General features: G+C 35.4%; 1 protein-coding gene across 1 annotated transcript in view; it reads right to left on the bottom strand.

Annotated features, from left to right (window-relative positions):
• The window catches only part of SYNE1 (spectrin repeat containing nuclear envelope protein 1), a 437,342-nt gene that overhangs the window by 277,120 nt on the left and 138,792 nt on the right, over positions 1-21,430 (bottom strand). The window contains exons 29-36 of the mRNA XM_089530176.1: positions 17,539-17,703; positions 16,124-16,291; positions 14,182-14,358; positions 11,155-11,295; positions 10,537-10,697; positions 7,098-7,248; positions 2,993-3,220; positions 1,632-1,730 (exon numbers count right to left, since the gene is read on the bottom strand). Coding sequence (XP_089386302.1) covers positions 1,632-1,730; positions 2,993-3,220; positions 7,098-7,248; positions 10,537-10,697; positions 11,155-11,295; positions 14,182-14,358; positions 16,124-16,291; positions 17,539-17,703 — 1,290 coding nt within the window. The remainder of the gene's footprint in view (positions 1-1,631; positions 1,731-2,992; positions 3,221-7,097; positions 7,249-10,536; positions 10,698-11,154; positions 11,296-14,181; positions 14,359-16,123; positions 16,292-17,538; positions 17,704-21,430) is intronic.

Raw genomic sequence — 21,430 nt, 5'->3', positions numbered from 1 at the left:
CTTATACCCCGCCTTTCTGCTGCAGCAATCAAGGTGGCTTACATGACTAGAATAGGTTGGAATAATACATACTTTCAATAAATAAACTGACACCCCCCCCCCCTTTGAAACATGATTAAATACAATAGAGTTTAAAATTAAACCTGTTCAAATGATACCTGGTCATATTATTTCTCCATATAATCTTGTGCATTGTCCTACATGCTCAGGCCTTTCCTATCACCTGTAGCTCAATATTAACTGCACTGCTTTTTTACTGAGTGTGTGATCAAACATAGCAATTTCAGATGGCACACAAAGTTACCCAAAGTATGTCCTGTTTTTAGCCAAGTTATACCAGTGGACTACAGGATTTTTTTCAGTATTGAAATACCATTTGTCATGTCATACAGATGTGAGAAACAGGCTTACATGCTTAATCCAAGCTAATGTCTGGCATGTTGGAATTTTCCTTTGTCACATAGGGTCAAAACAGATGGCCCCTTTACGGCAGCTTCCTGGCAGCTTGGGGGCATGTAGTTTAGATGACACATGCCCCCAAACTGGAAGGAAGCCACTGTGCAGCTGCCTGCCCAACCACACCATGGACAGCTTTGCAGCACTCCAGCGACGTGGCATTAATATGCAGCATGCAAAGCCACTGCAGTGGTGGAAAAGCCAGCTTTTTCTACTTCCTTTTGGGCTTGCAAAAAGCATGTGGTTGCCACGGCCCTGATCTAGCTTTCTCAAGGATGCCTTGAAGCTGGCCCTTCATGGCTGTCTGTTTCAGCCCATAGTGGAGGAAACATTCATACTTCCACATTGATGGCTTTTTGAGAAACACTTCTAAAAGCTATCTCATGATCAAAATTTTATAAAATCACTGTATATACTCATGTAGAAGTCTAGAAATTTTAGTAAAAAAATTGACCCAAAAAACCTGAGTCAACTTCTCTATGGGTCAACTCTACTCTTATCAAAAAAGGAGCCATTTCCTGGTGAAAGGCAAAAATATAATCTGTATTGGAAGCACTAACCACCCTCTACTCTTTCTCATCCATCCAGCCTTTCGTGTCACCACAAACAGTGATAACTGCTGGTGTTTTGTAAGTTCTTTGACATTGTTTTCCTTTGTTTCATCTTTTACATCCTTTGTTACATGCCCCTAATTCTTACACTTGACTTATCCACTGATCGTATCAAAATTTATGATTTTGGCTCCAAAACCTGCCCTCATGAGGTTGACTTATAGTTGAGTATATATGGTAAGGAGTTTTGGGACCACAACTCCCAGAATTTCTCAGCCCACATGCTCCCTGGCCATATTGGCTGAGGGATTCTGGAAATTTTAATTTAAATAATGGCTTTTCACTTTTCACATATAGGGTTACAAGGTTGTAGTCTAGAAGTTTTTTAACTCCCTCCCACACAACTCTTTTGGTGAGTCCTGTTACTCACCTTCTTCCTTTACTTGCTAAAGCAAATAGAACTATTTAGTTCCACAGCAGGCAGACTGCTAAATATAGGAGTACAGTTTTCTAGCACAATTCTTCAGATGGGGATTTCTGGCTAGAACCCTATTCTGAATAATACAAATGTTTTTGATATGTTGTTTATGTAACCAAGTGTAAAAATTTTAAGAAAATATTTACCATAAGATCTTGCAGAACATTGTAAGTCTCTGCTGATGAAGAGCATGAAGTGTCAAGCTCTGCTAGTTTGGCTTCATATTTGCACAGGTCTTGCTGGAACTAAATCAGTGAAACATATACACATTTACTTAATTGTACTTATTTGACTTTATTGGATTTACTGTACCTGAATGTAAAGCTGCATAAAACAGATTATCCTAACTGTCTTTAATACTGAACTAAAACCAGTATTTTAAAGATACGGGAAATTATCACATGGGGAATGGGATGTCATTGTTCCATCCTTGTCCTGTCCTTCCCGTGCGATAGTGGGAAGGAATTTCATATGACTTCGTGCTTATCCAGACATTGTCTCATCCAGAAAGCACAAGTGACTGTGATGGCACAAAAGCCTTTCAAATGACATCACACTGATCCTGTCATTGTCCCGCCATTGAAGTGGCATTGTCCTGGCGTTCTGCATTAACGGGAGTTTGCATTATTGCAGTGCCACTTCAATAACAGGATCATGACAGGAACAGCACATACAATATGAAAGGCTTTCGTACAATCTTCCAAGGGAGGAATAAGGATGTGAGAGAAATCCTGACCTTGTTCCATCTGAGTGTGATAATCTCCATTATGGCTATATTTGTTGTGACAGGAAAATATTTCAGTGAGTGTCATTCTCACATTCTCACTTCTTATTACCTCCTCTAATAAAGAGCATTAGCATTAGTATTGTATCTGTACCCAACAAACTCTGGTTAATCTTCACTATGAAATAAATTAGGTTTAAAATATGGATTAGGAAGATGGTAAGATTTTAAAAACCAAAATTAAGGTTATATACACTTGAGTTTGGATAAAAAACTAAACTTCAGTTAATTAAAAATGGAAGTAAATGCTTTATCATGAAGTTAGAACACAGTCAGTAATGCTTCCTGTCACGTTGACCAATCCATCACTGTAATCATAATTACTTTCAGGACAATTTCATTAGAACTCCCTGTGCAAAAATTATTAAATTGTATCAAGGTACTGTATGAAATAACAAGAATCTTCATGATGATGATGATGATGATGATAAATGTGGAGATGTAAATCTTTTTATTCTCAAATGCAACAATGAAAGATACCAAGAGTTTTGTGTGCTTTTTTTCATGATGTTTCACATTTCAGGACTTTTCTGTAACCATTTCATGAAGCTTTTTCTCTCACTGAAACCACAACTCTGACAAAGAAGTATTTCATGAAGTAACATATTTGTAAAACTTTCTCCAAAGGGACACTTTTGCTGAGGGTGGGAATTTTAAAAATATATTCTTTACACCTCTAGATCTATGTTTAACTGACATTAGAAAGACTTTACATTTGCCTACCGTTCTGAGGTTTTCCTCAAATTTTTGCTGAACTGAGGCCTTTCCTGTGATTGCTCCCTCCCGATGTTGTGCACGATCTTGAAGTTCTTCCCAATACCTTCTGATCTGTGTCAGCTTGGCTTTAATATGTGCTGATTCTCCAGATGTTAGATACTGTGAAAATGACTGAGCATCTTCTTCTAGTTTTGGAATTTCATTGTCCTTGGCATCTATTTCTTTAATCATAACCTAAAATGTAAATAATTTTGCCCATAAAGAACCTATATTGCACCATGTATTAACTTCCTTCCTCTTAATCAGTCTTTTTTCTATAAAGTGCATAGATTTTTTTCTTGGAATCATTGTACACATTACATGGAAGTAATCTTAATTCTGAAGAGCCATCATAAACAGATAGTGAATAATTCAGACATGGAGTGGCTATGCAGATCAGAATATCTCCCTCTACAAATGCTAATATTATACACATATCACAGCACTGAATTATTATTAAATATTTTAACTGATTATATAGCTTAAAATATGTTCTTAATGAAGAAATAATTGAATTTTACTTTTTTCTCCCTTATCTAAAATGTTTTGTGAGGGAAAGAAATGAGAAAACCTTCAAGTTAATTTTTAAATCAATGTTATTCATGTTTTAGTAATATGCACACATGTTAAATAACCAGTTTGAGGTTCCTCTTTGCAGCATACATTTGGAATCAAATAACATTCTAATTGCCTATTGTTGCTTATTAGAACCAATATTGCTCTGAGAATTTATTTATTTATTTATGGCATTTATATCCCACCCTTCAGCCCTAAAAGCACTCAGAGAGGCTTACAATTATTATCATTTTTAATTAGACAGTTCCCTGCCCTCAGGTTTACAATCTAAAAAAGTTAGAATTAGTGCTGTCCTCATTCTGTATGGGAACATTAAACCCCTACACTATTAGTTAGTTTGGGGATCGAAATACTATTTCCTCCCTGTATCGATTCTGTCTTTTTGGTTTTCATGCATAATATCACAATACTTATACTATGCAAAAAAACACTTGTAAATATATGAAGACATATATTTCTTCACCATGTATGAAAACATTAAAACCTGGTTCTACAGATATCTTATACTACATTTGGCAAGAAGACCAACATTACCTGCAGGTCAGACTTTAGTCACTGGGTTACTCAGTCTTGTAAATAAGTAAAATGTACAAAATTCTCCAAAGTTACCTTTTAACAAGCTTCTTCCTCTAAAATATACTGGAGCAATGGAATTAATCCTCTCTCATTTGTAGGTTCCATATATTTTAAAGAGAAAAAATGTAACACATGTGTCTTTCAGAACTGATACAGGGCACCCTTCCCTTATGCGGGGGATCCGTTCTGGTCCCCCCCCCCAGGTAAAAAAATTCTGCAGATGCTCAAGCCCCATTTAAAACAATGGGGCTCATACACGCAGCGTGGCATGGCGTGTGCACCATGGGCACACACACCATTGCCTTTTATGGCAACCAGCTTTCAGCATAAGCTGAAAGCCGCATATGATGTGGGCACACTGTCTTGTATGTTTTAAACATATATTTGTATAATCTATAATCAAGAACAAATATCTAAAGAAAAGTTACCCTGTCACTCAATAGGAAGAGCAAAGGTAAAGAGGTTCTTGTCTGTGTGGGGACATATGCTTTAATATAATCTAATATAATCATCTTCTGTACTTTTCAGAAATTATCTTGGCCCAGAGCTAGAAGACAGATTGCTTTGTTTTTGGAGTTGGGGCCGGTGTGGGGGTTATTTTTATTTTTCTGTAGAAACTAGTAACTTTAAGGTAATTAATGTTGATGCAATAGATGTAATAAAGTGGTCTGTGTGTCTATATGTGCACACGTATGATGGAATTCTCTTTTCAATCTCTAATCAGACTGTACCGTCTTGGTGCACATGTATTTGTGCAAGGCAAAATGCACAGACAGACAGACACACATATTTCCTTCACAATTTTTCTTCTTCTTCACTGTACACTGAAAAATTTGCCCCTCCCAGTATGTTGCCTAATGCTGGTAGGGCTGGAGAAGGCCAATCAATTTCATTTGTTGCCTTCTAGTTGTTTCTTCATACATACACTTATATTTACCTCAAGTTCAAATACTTTTTAACAGTTGGGAGATCAAGTAGAAATACTTAACTGTGCAAAAATCCTTCATTTTTTGTATTATACAGTATTTTAACCTTTAACCTATATTGTCAACTATCTTGGTTCCTATTGTTTTGTTTTATTCGTGTTACTTATTTAATTAACCTATCTGCCTTCTCAAATGTGTAATCAATACAGCAATGTACTGCATACACACACAAAAGGACACAAAAAGAACATACCATGATCTGAATTCTCTTGTTAGTACCAACTAAAACAGACCCACATCATCAATGGGACTTGATTCTATAGGGCCATTGTAGATGGGAATAACCAATAGAATTCAGGTCCATATAGTTAACAGTTCAAATGAGTAAACCAAGTGAACTATTATACAAGTCCTGAAAAAGACCTAATGTAAAAAGGTACTTGGAAAAGATCTAAAGATTTGCTGTTTAAATTGTAATATAGTGTTAACTCGTTTTCATTTTCAAGAATTACTTTTCATGAATCTTATTCCTCAATTCTTAACCAATAAACAAAACTAACGCACAACTGTAGAGGCATATATTTTTGCAGCATTTGTAACACACTGACTCCCAGTTTTGCAGAGTATGGAAAGAAAATGATGATGATGATGATGATAAAAAAACTGCTTCTACAGAAAGCAACATTTTTCAAGATTATTCTTCTTAGTCACATAGAAGGGAACCAAGAATTTTCAGATTTGTTAATTTATTTTACATATACATTTTGGCCACTTTTCTGTAGCTGTCTTTTTATAATGTTTCCATAAATTCTATCAAAAGTATATTTCATCCCTCTCCTGCTCCACCCATAACACAATAAGAAAAAAATGGACATTTGTAATTCAGTTGAGTTGTCTCCAATTTGGAGCAAATAAAGATGCAAAAGATGGGAGGTTTGGACTAAAATGTTGCCATTTATGAGGGCTTGACCACTATTTAAAAGCAATTTTGCATGTCTGAAACATAAGAAACATCTTTAATATGGGGAGGGGGTTGGGAGAGGGAAGGAGGGCATGTTCTCATTACCAGGACACATGTACCCAATCCAATAAAAATGGTGTCTCCCTCTGGCTTTTGATATGTGTACTAAGTCATTGTAGGATGTGAAAGTTTCAGGTCTATGTACTTCTCAAGAGTGCAGAAGTGACTTTTGGAGGCTACCATATTTTTACAGTATTTTACCACACTCATTTATTCCTAGTGAGGGAACTTTTAAAAATAAGAAAAACAGTGCCCTAGGCTTCCTGTTTCCAGGCCCATAGTAATTACATAGGAGCTCTAGGCCCATAGTAACTAAATAGCTTTCAGTTGCACATAAAGCATGATAGATTGAAGCCCAAGTGTGTGTGCATTTGGAATGAAATAGAAATTTTCTTTAAAATATGTTTCTTGTTCACATTCAAGAAAAAACTGGACATATTGTGTGCATCTGAGATTTTATTAATGCACAAGGAGTCTAATAAATGATAGAAAGAATTCATAGTATGTAACAAAAAGTCTAGCTACTGATACTGTAGTTCCTTTATTATTTCAGCACTATTGGAGAAATAAAGTACACAAAACCATATATAAATTATCTACCATACCGAAATAAAATACTGTAGCCACTCGCTGTGATGCATATTACAATATAAAACATTCTACAACCTGTGAAAACATACCATAATGACACTTTGCAGGAAAATAATATTAAAAAATATGATATATTACATACACAATGAAGGGTTGGAGTATAAATTAATTGTTTAGACATAAAAACAAATCTACACATGCTTTTAATCATAGGATCCTGCTAAACCTCCCATCTTGGTATCTTTGTTTTAATCTGCAACATATCTTTTTTTTTTTTTTATAATTGGGCAGCTGTGAAATGCCCATTCCTCTCCTTTGCAGCTTTCTAGTGAAGAAAAAAGAAAGCAGTATTTTAATGTTTAATATAATGTGAACCAGTCACCTTAATTTGGTTGATTTGCACATCCAAGGTAGATGATGATGTTTCCAATGTATCCAGCTCTTTTTCTTTTTCAGTAATCCAGATGGACAAAGCTTCAAAACTTTTGCCAAACTGATCCCACTTGTTTTTCACCTTTTCCATGGTTTTAATACTAAAATCAACCATATTTAGTAGAAAACATAGTCTGTTACTGTGTAACTTTGCCAATTTTCTTACATCTCCACTTTAAATAAAATGGTTCTACTGTATGCCACTTGTTAAAAGCCCTATCTGGTGACAGTCTGTTTAGAGATTTTATGAGAGCTATAACACTTCAGGAGACAGACTAATTTGGTATCCACTTGGGCTACCTCAGTGGTGTTGGAATGATATGATTATTTCCATGTTCTAGTAATAACAACAGTGCTATGGAAGCAGCATAGGTACAAAACTACTGCAGAATGAGATGTCACATCATAGCAACTATCCCATTTCTAAGCCACTTAAAATTTTGAATACTCATGGATGAGGTCCAGAGCAATTGAAATTAATAAATGTTTTGACAATGACTTTGGAGGTGGGGCTTACTCTCTTTCTGTATGTTTCAGGACAAAAGTTTAGAGAAGCAACATTTTGAATATATGCACAGAGTATTATGTTAGCCTTGTCTGCAGTGAGGTCATTTAGAGCACCAGTTTTAAAATCCATTCACATTCTGTTTCAAGTAACAGAAAAGAACATGTGCTATAGTTCCAAGTATAGTCAATAAAGAGAGTCAGCATGGTATAATGATTTCAGTATTGGACTATGGCCCTGTGGACAAGGGTTCAATTACTTGCTCAGCCATGGAAATCCAGTGGGTGACCTTGGGTGAGTCTCACACATTCACCACCAGTATATGTCAGAAATGACTTGAAGGCACACAAGAACAATAGTTAATAAACCTTACTTACTTTGTATTTTTACACCTACTAAGTTACCTCAAATTTATGTGGCAGCTTTAAAATTACATCACTTCTGGATCTTAAGGCTTTGGAGAAAAATTTGAAAACACATGTGAAATGTAGTGAAATCTCATATGGAAAAAGGGCTATTGAGCAAGACTTTCAGATCAGACTTCAATACTCAAGAGAGCTCCTTGTCACTGTTCCTTAGTTAGTTTCATAGCCCTTCCTTCATATTATTTATAATCATCCATCCCTACAAATTTGCCACTCCCACCCATTAGATACATTATTAGGAACAAATGTATGTGGCATATTTTATTAAGAAAAATCCTACATCATTTTCTTATGCTTCAACTATACTGCAAGAGAGGTAGATTGCTTCTCAGCAAACCATGTATGATGTCCCACAGTCACTTTTAATGGCACATTTGGATGGTAGATCTCATTTCATTCTATACAATTTCAAAGGAATATATCTGACTTTTGGTACCACAAACAATATATAGTTTGCATCAGGTAGTCTATTTGTTTTAGCTGCACTGAGGCAATTTGGGCATTTTCTGTAATATGGATCAGGCCAATTCATGACGGCACAAGGAAACCATATCACTATACATGTGAAGCATATATCTGTGCAAATACATATTCAAGATATTCAGTTAGTCAGCTGAATATTCATGCATATTTTCAACATTAATAATGATTGTCTGTACTGAGTTAACAGAGAAACTACATTACATTCAATTAAAAATTGTTGCAAAACATGCACTGAAAAGGAGCATGTCCAGAGTATCTACTTCAACAATTCAGAAGCGCACGCACACACGCACACACAAAAAGTGTTTTGAAGAGAATGCATCTAGTAGCAGTAATGGGGAAAAGGAGCCACTAAACAATGTACACACTGGAAAGCAGGGATTATATAAGAGAATGATAATAACCCTCTTGAAGTTAAGAAGAAAAAGAGATAAGAACAGTATGGAAAGAACAAGCCATTCCAAAGAAAACAAACAGCTTGCAAAAGTGTTTGTTCCAGATATTAGTACCCCCAGAAGTTGAGGGCAGGAGGAGGAATGGTCAGATTAAAATGTAACTTTACTCTAAAAGTAGTAAAAATCAACCAGATAAGCAAATTCAATGTATGTCTATCTATTTGCCTGTCTTTCTGTCTGCATGTCTACAATAATATTTATATAGGTGCAATGTGAACCCAAAGGATACAAAGGGAACTAGTTCTTTCTTTGAACTGAGAAATTCACTGAGTGAATTCTAAAATTCAGGGAGTCACTACTTACAGTGAGCAAGTTAGTAATTGTAAGCCTCATGTTTTCACTTATAAAATGGAACCAATCTCATAAAAATGGTGCAAAGATAAATTACACAGTAAAATTCAGATAGACTGAGGTCTAAATCTGGTGTGATGGTACAGTATCATTGGGAGTTTCACGTCCTACCCCAGGAGCCTTCTCTACTGCTACAAATCAACACTGAAGAGTTTCCTAGTCTTCTGGAGGAAGTTTTTAAAAGTGTGTAGAGTTTATAAGGGCTCCAGGTGGAAGGGTACATTGTGTCCCTCTCAATTAAACTCACAATTACAATGACAGCATTGCATTCAGGACTTTGTAGACAAAAATTTGAGTGCTATTTGTAAAAGTTATGAGTGTTTTTAAGCACCCTCCATGATGTAGCTATAATACAGGAACACCAAAACAGGCTAACCCTGATCCAGGTAAGCAAATGTGACCTTTATGTTGGAGCTCAAAGCTTTCTCCCCAAAATAATATAACTGAAATATGTATATCTAACATTTTGTAAATTAAAACTCAATATGTGTGTGCAAGATTCCATCCCCCTATTTCTATGCTTCTTGGCATACTATAATTAAGTATGGATAACTATGTTTTACATCATTTTTAGTAGCAAGAGGAGGAAAAAAGAACTTGGTTATGGTTTCAGTGAGGGAAAGGCACATTCTGATGTTTGTGTGCACAGCGCCAAAAAAATGTATTGAAAATATATCTTCAAAAACTAGGCTATATTTTTGAAGCATCCAGGCACTTTAGGATATGGCACTATTCATTTATCCTAGCCTGAGTCAAATAATTTACTGTGTAATATTGTGTATTACTGTTAACACATTGCTATTATTTCAGTTCTGTGCCCAATTAACAGTGTTTTTGCTGCACTGAAGTTAATTGGCTTAAACACTGATAACTGGATTAATAATTGCAAGTTTAACATGGCAATTATAAGGACACTTATATGGATATATATTTAAATAAATGAGAATTTCCCAAGCTTATAATGTGTGGGATTAGGGAGTTTGTCACTATTTTCTTTACTCATTACAGTAACTGTTTAAAACCCTATGAACGTAGTAGTTTTTGGTGTGTTAGTTACTATTCCATGAACATCTGGAGTTTACAACATTTTGTGACTGAACATTTGATAGGACAACAAAAGCTACATTTCCTATGTCAGTGAGGAAATACTATGACTTTGTAAGAACATACTCTTCTTCAATGGTAGCTTCCACTTTTTCAAGTTGTTCCTGGATTGACTTTGCTTCCTGCTGAAGGTTTTGCTTGCTCTTCTCACCAAGTTGTATTGCAAAAGACTTCTTGACAAGATTCTCAGCTTCCATAGCCATGGCTACTGTCTGCTTAGAAAGTTCCTATAAAAAGTTGTGCAGTGTGAACACAATAGATTTAGGCACATCATCATCATTATTATTATTATTATTATTACATTTATTTATATAGTGCCATAGGCTTTACATATACTCTGTACATGACTGCTGTGCCTGGGTGGAGGAGGCTTGGAAAACAAAGACTCAGATAAATCTATAGAAATCCTCCCTACCAAAATGCCTAGGTCATTCTGGATTGTAGCCTTTATAAAAGCTCATTTAAATATATGTATTATTAAAATAATTAAAATAATAATTATGATTATATATTATACTACTGCCCTAATCACATTTTCCAAAACAAATAAAGGAAAATAAGATACATAAGAGAATTTATTTATACAAAATTATAAACAAAATTATAATAAACAAGATTCTAATAAAACATGGACAATAATTATTGAAACACAGTAGAATGGCATGAGTATTATAACATACATACCTTTGTTTTTTCTAGTTCTGAAGACAAACTCTCTAAACTGCTAACGCTTAAAATGCGTTCAAGGGCAGAACTTGCATGACTAAGATACTTTACAATTGTTTCTTTGTCTCTTTCGAACTGCTCCCATGTGTTTACTGTAATCTGGAAGAAAGAAGAAAAAGAGTTTATATCTGGAAGTTACTTGGGATATCACTGAAATTTAGAATTGCCAGGTTTCCAGAATTAATTTGTTCTAGTTTGTAATGTCCAGGCATATTATGAGTAAGTATAAATTTCAGTATAAAAAGGTCTTCACTTGCTCAGAAATATTGAAGGACAGACAGCCTTACCATTACACAGTCTGTGGTAGCTGCTGCAAATGGCAGGCACTGGGATTAAAAAAGCAACAACAAGGCAACAAGCATCAACACAGTGTGGAGGCAAGAGCTGTGTGTATAGCATGGCCTGCTTTCTGGCCTCTAACTTAGCCTCCTGCCCTCAGCAGGGCAGGACAACACTGTCCTATTGTCAGTGGTGATGAGAGATTCAACTGCATGTTTGGTTATCTACTGACACAGGTATGTTCCTAAGCCGTGCAATCACAGAGCTTTTCTGACTAAATTCTTGAAAGCACTCTGATATTTATGAACAGAATCCTAGGGAACCTTAAGAAAAGTCCCTTTAAATATTCTCTGGAAGCCCACCACTGAACCCATTTGACTAGCGAGAGCCCATCTCAGCCCTGTTTTTACTGTATATGTGTGCACTATAGCAGGAAAAATGGACCCCCAAGCCATGGCAGCTAATTTAGCCAGTGGTATATTCAAATCTTTTACTCCAAGTCTGAATCTGAAGTCAAGTCTCAAGTCCTTCCAAGAAACTTTCAAGTCAAGTCTCAAGTCTAGAAGCCAACTTTAACAGAAAAAGAAGGAAATGATGGTGATGGTATGTTTATGGAGGGGGGGAGTTTCAGTAACTAAAAATTCAAGAAGTTGTGCAAAAGTTAAAACTCAGATGAGAACAGCAAATGTGTTAGGTCACAGGCTTGAGGTGGAAGGAACCTTCTAAAGCTTCTCAAAAGTGTTTGAAGGCTCCTCTAATGTGCAGCGGAGACAGGTTGCTAAGTAGACCTCAAGCCCTGAGTCAAGCCTATTGCCTAATATGTTTGCTGTTTCTGGATGAAGTTAGATCAGCAAGTCAGTCACTAAAAATATACAAGTCTAGCTGAGTTGTGTCAGTGCATCATTTATTGATGAGTTCAGTCCAAGTTGTGACATTGACAATTGTTATTAATATCACAACAAAGGTTCTTCATCTACCAAGGATGATAGAACAGCATGGAAAGGAAGGAAAGTGATGGTCCTGTGGCCACAGCATCTACCTACATTTTTGCTAACCCACTCCATGGCTATGAGCTGATTTGTAACAAAGGCAGTACAACAGAGGCAATAAATCCTGGCCTCCATTTGAAATCAAAGTACATCAGACAACTGAATTTATTCCTGTCCAGTATGAGAATCCAGACTAGTATGGCAAAATATTTCAGTTAGTGTGTAAGTGCTTCCCTACTTGTTCTGATAGAGGGAGGGAAGGGAAACAGCAATTATTGTTTTCAGTGGAAGGGATAGGGAGCTCTTTGGCATGTTTTGGGAGACTACAGAAATGGACAGTGTATGTGCGTGAGTGCAGTCTGCATGTTGTGCACCCCAGCCTATGGAAAACCTTAAGAAGGGCATGAACGCAATGGCAACATCCCTCTTATGTTTTCCAGCAGCTGATGTATAGAAATATACTGATTCTAACATATTTTTAAAATAAATACTTTATTTATGATATTCAATATACTGCTACCTAGACTATAAAGCATTGTAGCCTTGTCCTCCATTTATCTGTCTAATACTATTTTAAGATGTTCAAGTTAGTGGCCTACACTCTACCTGTGGAAGTGAATATCATAGTTTAACTACAGTTGAACCTGATTGTTGGACGTGATGACTGAGTGGTAGGAAACAATGCAAAAGACCCCATCTAAATTCTTCCTGCATTTAAAAATACACCTCAGCCTGATGAGAAATCTTTTCTTATGACAAGAGACAACTTTTAAAACAGAATATGGAGAAACAGCTTGGTTTCCAGTTGGCAAGGAGGTAACTAAATAAATAAAAATAAATAAAATAAAATAAAATAAATAAGCTAAGCTGCATATTATCAACTTACTTGTTCAATTTGTATGTAGAAAATTTTGTATGAAGCACAGGTTTAGACTTAGAAGTAGGAGGAATGATAGGAGGAAAGAACATCAACAATCTAAGATATGCGGATGATACCATACTATTAGCAGAAAACATCATGGACTTGGAACAATTACTAAGGAAGGTCAAGGAAGAAGGTGCAAAAACATGCTTGTTGCTGAACATAAAGAAAACAAAAATAATGACCACAGAGGATCTACATAAATTCAACATAGAGAATGAGAAAAGGAAGAAGGCAGTAAAAAGAGAGGAAGTCCACACGCCTGATGACTAGACTCAAATTGGGAGGTCATGAGCCTTGAGCCTGAATCTACAAGACCTAAGCAGAGCAGTGGAAGATATCAGGGCTTGGTGATGTCGCTTACACAAAATTGCCATGAGCTGAAGTCAACTCAAGGTTAGCTAACAACAACAGCATGAGAATACCATGATAAGTATGAAGTTGAAAATATGAACATAACACAAATATATCAAGTGTTTGACAGAGATGAGCAGTCTGGATCTCCTTCGTACAGATCCACTCTGGATGTTAGTATAAGCTTCAAAGGTGATCAATCATTTTCTCTAAACAGGTTCAGCACTTGGATAGCTCCTTTAAAGTTCACATTATAATCTAGGGTGGATTTACCAGCCCACTGACGTGGAACCTATCAGCCACCTTGGACAATAATCTTAAAACATACCTCATTACTTTGTTCAAAATAAAACTGAGCAATTAAATACAGAGGAATTAACTAAAAGTAAGGCAAGATTTTTTTTTTTTGGGGGGGGGCAGGGTTACATAAAGAGCGCTGACCTTCAGCTGATTTTCTCCTTTATCCATAGCTTGCTGTACATCTTCTAAAGTACTCTCCAATTTCCATAAATCTTCTTGCCCAGTGGGAGACAGGCCACCTTCCATCTGTAACTGCTTACCTCGAGCAATCTGCTGTTCCACATCTTGCCTTTTTACATGCAGCCTCTTTGTCTTTTGCTAGGAGAAAATATTTGAAGGCATAGCAGTAAATAATAGTGCCATACTGTACTCTTTTCTACATAAATCTATTATCAGGGACGGACAACGAATGGCTTGTGAGCTCCATGTGGCATCCAGAGGCATCCAGGGCCATTTTGTTGTCCTCAGGCAAACTTTTGTAAATTTTTACAAAACATTTTTTCACCTCAAAATGCTCTAGGGGACAAGGAAAAACCCCAAACATGGTGAGAATGCCCCTATGTCCCCTACAGGGCTCTTGGGGGTAAAAGTAAAATTTTTGTGTGTGTGGCAGTAAATGTAAACTGTGCATTTCACAGTTGCCCAATTTTGTTCCATATGAATGAATGAATGTACTTGTTTTTAGAGAACCAAGATCAAAATTTCCCTATTATACCAAACAAGAACTAACTGGCATCCACTCCAAAACTCATCTAATATGTTACATAGTGCCAATCCTTCCCATTTCCCTTTACGTTGTATACAGTTATTCTGCCTTGAAATATGGATGCCACTTTGACTCCCATTTGAGACAAAAGCAGGATATAAATCAGATAAATAAAGCAATTAAAGAGGAAAAATTGCAATAACTATAAAATACACCTGTGATGTATGAATAATAAAACCCATGATTATAATTTCTTCTAATCTGGTGGCCCTGCACTTGTTCAGTACACCTGTAAAGTATTCAATTCAAAATGCACAACAAGTATCTTGTCAACAAGGTCAGCAGGAAAAGGGGAGCCCTTTCACAATATGCAGTTACAGTGCTATGATTCCACTTTGACTCCTATGGTAAGTTCTTATGGAATCCTAGGATCTGCAGTTTAGTGAGGAGCATTTAGACTTCATAGCCAGAGAGCTCTAGTACCTCACCAAACTACAAATCCCATGATTCCACAGAATGGAACCATGGTAGCTAAAATGAAATCACAGAACTGTAACTGTGTGGTGTGAAAGGGTCCTAGTATTAGCTGACTGTGGCAGTCCAAGATTTACCCTGTATATTATTAATGAAATGGCCCTAGGAAGCACATTGTTTCTGCTTGGAGTATAAGGGAAAGGGTGTGATGTCAACTTATAATCCAATATCACAAAGTATAATTCTATTATTGTAAATCAAGCCTCCCAAAGAGATGAGAAGACAAAAAATAATTTATGTCTTTCACTGCTGAAAATATAGTTGCTCTGCCTGGTGTCTAAGTGGAAAACCCCTGGCCCACAGGGCTTTCGCATCAAGCTGAAACTTCTGGACCTCTTATTCCCATCACTAATCGGAGATACGAGAGAATTGAAAAGCTGGGAAGCCCTTCTATGAAACCAAATGGTGCTTTGCAAACCTACTTTTGCTTTTGGAACCTACCAAACTAAATCAGAAAGTTTCTAAAATATACAGGTGTTTTTTTCTCCATAAAATAAAATTAGTAAATGTTCACTCTATCCCAATACCTACCTAGAATTTGGTGAAATACCCTTTGACATTTGTTTCCTAAAAAAAACAAACTGGCAAACTAGTGAACAACATTATACAACAATATCAGATAAGGTCAACCATATAAACTGACAGGCTGACCACAGCATCCCAGCCTCAGAGGATGCCCTTGGCAAACTCCTTTTGAAGAAATTTGCCAAGAAAGCCCAATAATAGGTTGGAAGTCGGACATGACTTGAAGGCACACAACAACAACAACAACAACAAATGTGTATGTAAAACTACTTGCTACAAAAAGAAAAAAAAAGCTTTATTTGTGGGACGCCATCCTACCTGATGATATTGAAGGAGTTGCTGTGCCTGCAATAAACTTTCAACATCTAAAATTCTCTCAACCTCTTCTTGAGCTTCTTTTGAATTTGTGATCAATTCTTCCAAATGTCCTTTCACTTCTTCTGTGTACTGGACACAATCACCAACAGCACCCAATGTCTTCTCAATCTGTGTTTAGGAGCAACAATGAAACTCTCTGGGCACTTTCAAAGTCAGAAAACTAATACCATTACTGCTTTAAATAAATTCTGACTGCAGTGCAATTCCATATCTACTACTGATATAACCTTATATTCACTAATTTGGAATCACCTCAGCCAGTTGGCTTAACTGTAAGGAGAGATGGGTAGGATTACAATGAAATGTATTAGTTATTAATTTTTACCATTGAACAAGCCAAAATGTCTATGCTTAAGATGTGATCTCATTGTCACTGCAGAGAAGAACTTCTCTATTATTTTCCAGTTGCATCATAACCATAAATAATTTTAAACTGATGTGAATATTCCGTTCCATTCGGCTCCTTCATTACTTTGTGTTTCTTCAGTGTCTCATTTTGCTTATTTTCTAGTTTAACCTGGAGATTTCTAAAAGGACAAGGGGGAAATCTCAGAAGGTTCCCCCATGGAAGTCTTTGAGAACTCCTGGAGAACAGGAGAAGTCCAATTAGATTGGAGGAGGGCAAACATTGTCCCCATCTTCAAAAAAGGGGAAAACCCGAGGATCCCAACAATTATCATCCAGTTAGTTTGACATCAATACCAGGAAAGATTCTAGAGCACATCATTAAACAGAGAGTCCGTGAACATATAGAATGCAATTCCATAATCACAAAAAGTCAACATGGGTTTCAGAGAAACAAGTCATGCCAGACAAATCTTATCTCTTTCTTTGATAAAATTACCAGCTTGGTAGATGAAGGGAATGCTGTGGATATAGTATATCTTGATTTCAGTAAGGCCTTTGACAACGTTCGCGATCACATTCTTGCAAACAAGCTTGTAAAATGTGGCCTAGACAAAGTAACTATTGCATGGATTTGTAATTGGTTGACTGGCTGAACAAGAGCATTGCAGACTGTAACACAGTATTTCAGGCCTCATTTGTACATATTATTTACATATGCATACCAGTGTTTATATACTTCATATCCAGCAAATACAAAGTTTGATGTGATTTTTCTGGATCATTAAACTCCACAGTGGCTTTTCTGTTGTTGGGTTTAGCTAGTAGCATTTTGGGTTTGGCTATATGTTTACAGGTCAGTGTTAAGAAATAATTGTAGTTTTCTTTACTGTTCTGGGAGCAAATTCTGGGAGGATGGTAGTTGATTAGAGTAACTGGGTTAATGTATGTGAAAAAGTAAAAGAAAGTAAAAAAGTTTCCTCTGACACCAAAGTGAAGTTATACTGTACCTCCGTCAATAATGATAAGATCCTCTTAAAGTCATCAGAAAGTTTAGAAAGCTCATCTTCTTGCTTTTTGGTTTCTTCCATAGAAGAGACATCAAAAAGGACAGCAAGCCTAGACTTCAACCAGATGAGTGTTTCTCCTTGCTTGCAAGCTTCTTGTCTGATTTCCTGAAACAGAATCAATAGGAACAAAAATTAAAAGCACAAACAAACAACTTAAGCCCACAGTAGCAGATCACCCAGGAAACCATGGGAAACCAAGGGCTACACCCCAATGGCACCAGGTTCCTACATACAAAATGTGTAGACTGCAAAATATGGCAATTGTATGCATAGGTGAACTGCAAGTACCTCAATTCAAAAGAATCCCAACTTGTCAGAGATAATTTATTGGCAAATTAGCAGGAAGGCATACAGATGTAGCATTGCCCTGTTGGCACAGTGGTTAAATGCCAATACTGCAGCCACTCACTCACAAACCACAAGGTTGTGAGTTCAGTCCCAGCCAGGGGCTCAGGGTCAACTCAGCCTTGCATCCTTCCAAGGTCACTAAAATGAGTACCCAGCTTGTTGGGGTAATTAGCTTACAATTGTAAACTACTTAGAGACTTTTTAGTGAGGTATGAAGTGGTATATAAACGAAGCTGCTATTGCTGCTATTGCCACAAGGTACAGAGGGTGCCACCAATCTGGTTGGCAGATAACTTGATAAAACATACAGAGTGAGTTCAGAAGTAGCTAAAAGAAGAGACATACCTAGAGATATTATCATTCATTCAGTGTGTGAAGAGAAGTATTAAAGAAATACATAGTTGAAGTGCATAACCACAAAGGAATAGAAATTAATGATAAAATTGTAATTTTACCAAAAGAAATACCACCAAGACTGTTGAGAAAAAGAAAAAAAAACTACTCCTTTTTGATTGAAAAATAGAAAAAAGTGAAAATACAATTTTATTGGGACAAATTGGAAGGTGTGATTTTCACCTCTAAGGCAGAACATGTAAAATTAACAGAGTTGAAAAAACAAGAGATTTTTTGATAAAAAAAAAGATTTTAGGGATAGTCATCAAGGAGAAGATTCTGATGTTGAAGAAGGACAAACACAACAAGAAGGAAAGATCGAGGAAAAAGTTAGAGAGGATAGAAAAAAAGAATGTAGAAACATCTATAGATAAAGATTCAGAAGAAATCAACATACTGGAGTTGAATCTTGATTCTTGAAAGAGGCTGGAGAAGAATTTAAAAAGGTTAGGAAACTAATAAAAGTATATGGAATGTAAATGATTATTAAAGGGTAAATTAACTACTCTAGAATATGAAAACTGGATTATACTAGGTGATTTTAATGGAGTGGTTGATCCACTGATAAACAGAAGGGCTGGAAAAGAGGTTAAAAAGAAACAAGAAAAACTACCACAAGAATTTTTTGACTTGACAGAAGAACTACAATTAGTAGATGCATGGAGACTGAAGGAGGGTACAAGTAAAGATTACACTTTCTTTTCAGAAGTTCATAAGCCTTGGTCAAGAATTGATATGATTTGGATTTCTAAACATTTGAGAGGATCAATAAGGAAAGTAGAGATACCACCAAAGATCTTATCTGACCATAACCCAATTATGATGACTCTTAAAAAAAACAAAGTAAGTAATTTAGATGAATATTAAATGAATTACTACTACCAAAAAAAAAGAAAAAAAAAGAAATAGTAGATGATGGTAAGGAGAAACTTAAAGACTATAAGAAGTTGAAAACAGTGTAATATGGGATACTGATAAAGCAGTAATTAGAGGTAATTTAATTTAAAAATATTAAATGGAAGAAAAGACAAAGTCAGGTATCAAGGCTATTGGCTGATGAAATGGGGAAAAATGGACTATATAAGACAAAAAACAAACAAACACCAATCAGCTAATAAACCAGGGAGAAGGCTAGTTTATAAACTAAGAAAAAAGAGCTAAAAGATTGCTTTCAGAGATTATGGGTGGAGAAAGAATTTTAATAAAAAGTAAGGAGATACAAAAAAATCTTTCATAATTATTTTGATCTACTGTATAAAAAAGAGAAAATACAAAAGGATTAATTAGAAGAGTATCTTTCCCCAAAAGATATTATGCGACTATCTGATAGCCAAAGAGAAACATTAAATAAAGACAATTTTATAGAGTAAATTAAAGAATCAATTCAAAAAATGAAATTGGGAAAGGTTCATTACTAAGAATTTGGGATAAATATAAAAATAGATTGAATTCCAAAATTCCTAGGTGGCTATTGCCTCAAGAAGCTTTCCACAGAAGAGAATTAGGTAGTGTGAAAAACTGGATTACATACGGGGATTTACTAGAGGAAGATCAAGATAAATGGAATATTAAACAACAGGCTGATTTGGAAGAAAAGGGTTTTAAAATGAAGTGGTTAACATCCTATCAGTTAAGGGAAAGATTCAAGGAAGATAAGGTAAGTTATGGTTTTGAAAAGAAAACAACACAATCTGAGAATATAACTAACTTATGTGAAAAACATACTATATCAAAATTATATAAATTACTATTAAGATTTAATATGGAAAAGGATCAGATTAAAGAATGTATGATTCAATGGGCCAAAAATGTAGGACATAATATTATGATGAGTCAGCGGGAAAGGATTTGGACTAGAGAATTGAAATCTACATGCAGCTATGACCTGAAAGAAAACTTTGACAAAATGTTTTTCAGGTGGTACTTGACCCCCTGGGACTATGGATAAATGCTGGAAATGGAAATACTTGGTAGACATGTAAAAAAACTTGAAGACTATTGGATGAAAATCATTTTTGTTATTCAAAAAATCTTGGGGAAAGACAGTGTTCAGACTTGAATTAATTTTGTTTTAATATGAATGACTATGAAAATAAGGTTGAAAGAAAATAGAAAACTATCGTATATATGGGTAGAGCTGCAAGACTATGCAAAGAAATGGAAGAAAGAAGAAACGCCAAATATTCTAGAATGGATGGAAAAGATGATGGACTTAGATGAATTAGAAAAATTAATTAGTTTAGTGAATGGTGAGGACATGGAAGATTTTATAATGATTTGAAAACCATTTATGGATTATGTTAGCGTTAAGAGGAGACATAGTAATATTGGGATTTGAATTATAGATTGGTGGGAGAGGAAGAAGAAAAGGAGATAACAGTATTAATATGACTTTTTAAACGAATTGAATTGTGTAAAATTTTAATAAAAAAAGTTTTTAACGACATGAAACTTTTTTATACCATAGTTTTATGATTGCAAGGTTTTGTATTTTGTTTTATGAATAAAGTATTTTTATTTAAAAAAGTTACTTTTTAATCTTCTATTCTTATTTTATTTTATTTTATTTTATTTTCTTCCTTTCTCTTTTTGGTGGAGGAATAATAATAGGATATATATATTAACTACTAGTTAGAAGTCACTACTAGTGGGAAGCCAAATATTACATTAAGGTGAGGAGGTTAATGGTGTTAATACTAGTTAGATATATCCCCCCCCCCTTTTATTCCTTTTTTATTTTATTATTTCATAACTTTTTTTCCTTTTATTTTTTCTATTGCTTTATTCTTTTTTGTATAAATATAACAGTTTATTATAGGATTCTGATGCTTTATATACAATTATATGTACTTTTTCATTGTTATTCTTTTTATTCTGTAACTTTATTTAATAAAAAAGAAAGAAATTTTTTAAAAATTGGTTGGCTTTAAAAGGGAATTGATAAACTTATGGAGCATATCAATGGCTATGGTAGCTATATATTACATCCGGTATCAATATGTAGTTCTCTGGACCAGTGACTAAGCGAAGTGAGTGAGAGGGTGCTATTCCATTCACATTGTAGGACATTGGTTGGCCCCTGTGTAGACAG

The sequence above is a fragment of the Sceloporus occidentalis genome, unplaced genomic scaffold (genome assembly GCF_023333645.1).
Source record: "Sceloporus occidentalis isolate IW3139 unplaced genomic scaffold, rSceOcc1.0.p SCAF_6, whole genome shotgun sequence".
NCBI lineage: Eukaryota > Metazoa > Chordata > Lepidosauria > Squamata > Phrynosomatidae > Sceloporus > Sceloporus occidentalis.
This window is presented reverse-complemented; position numbering and strand designations above follow the sequence as displayed.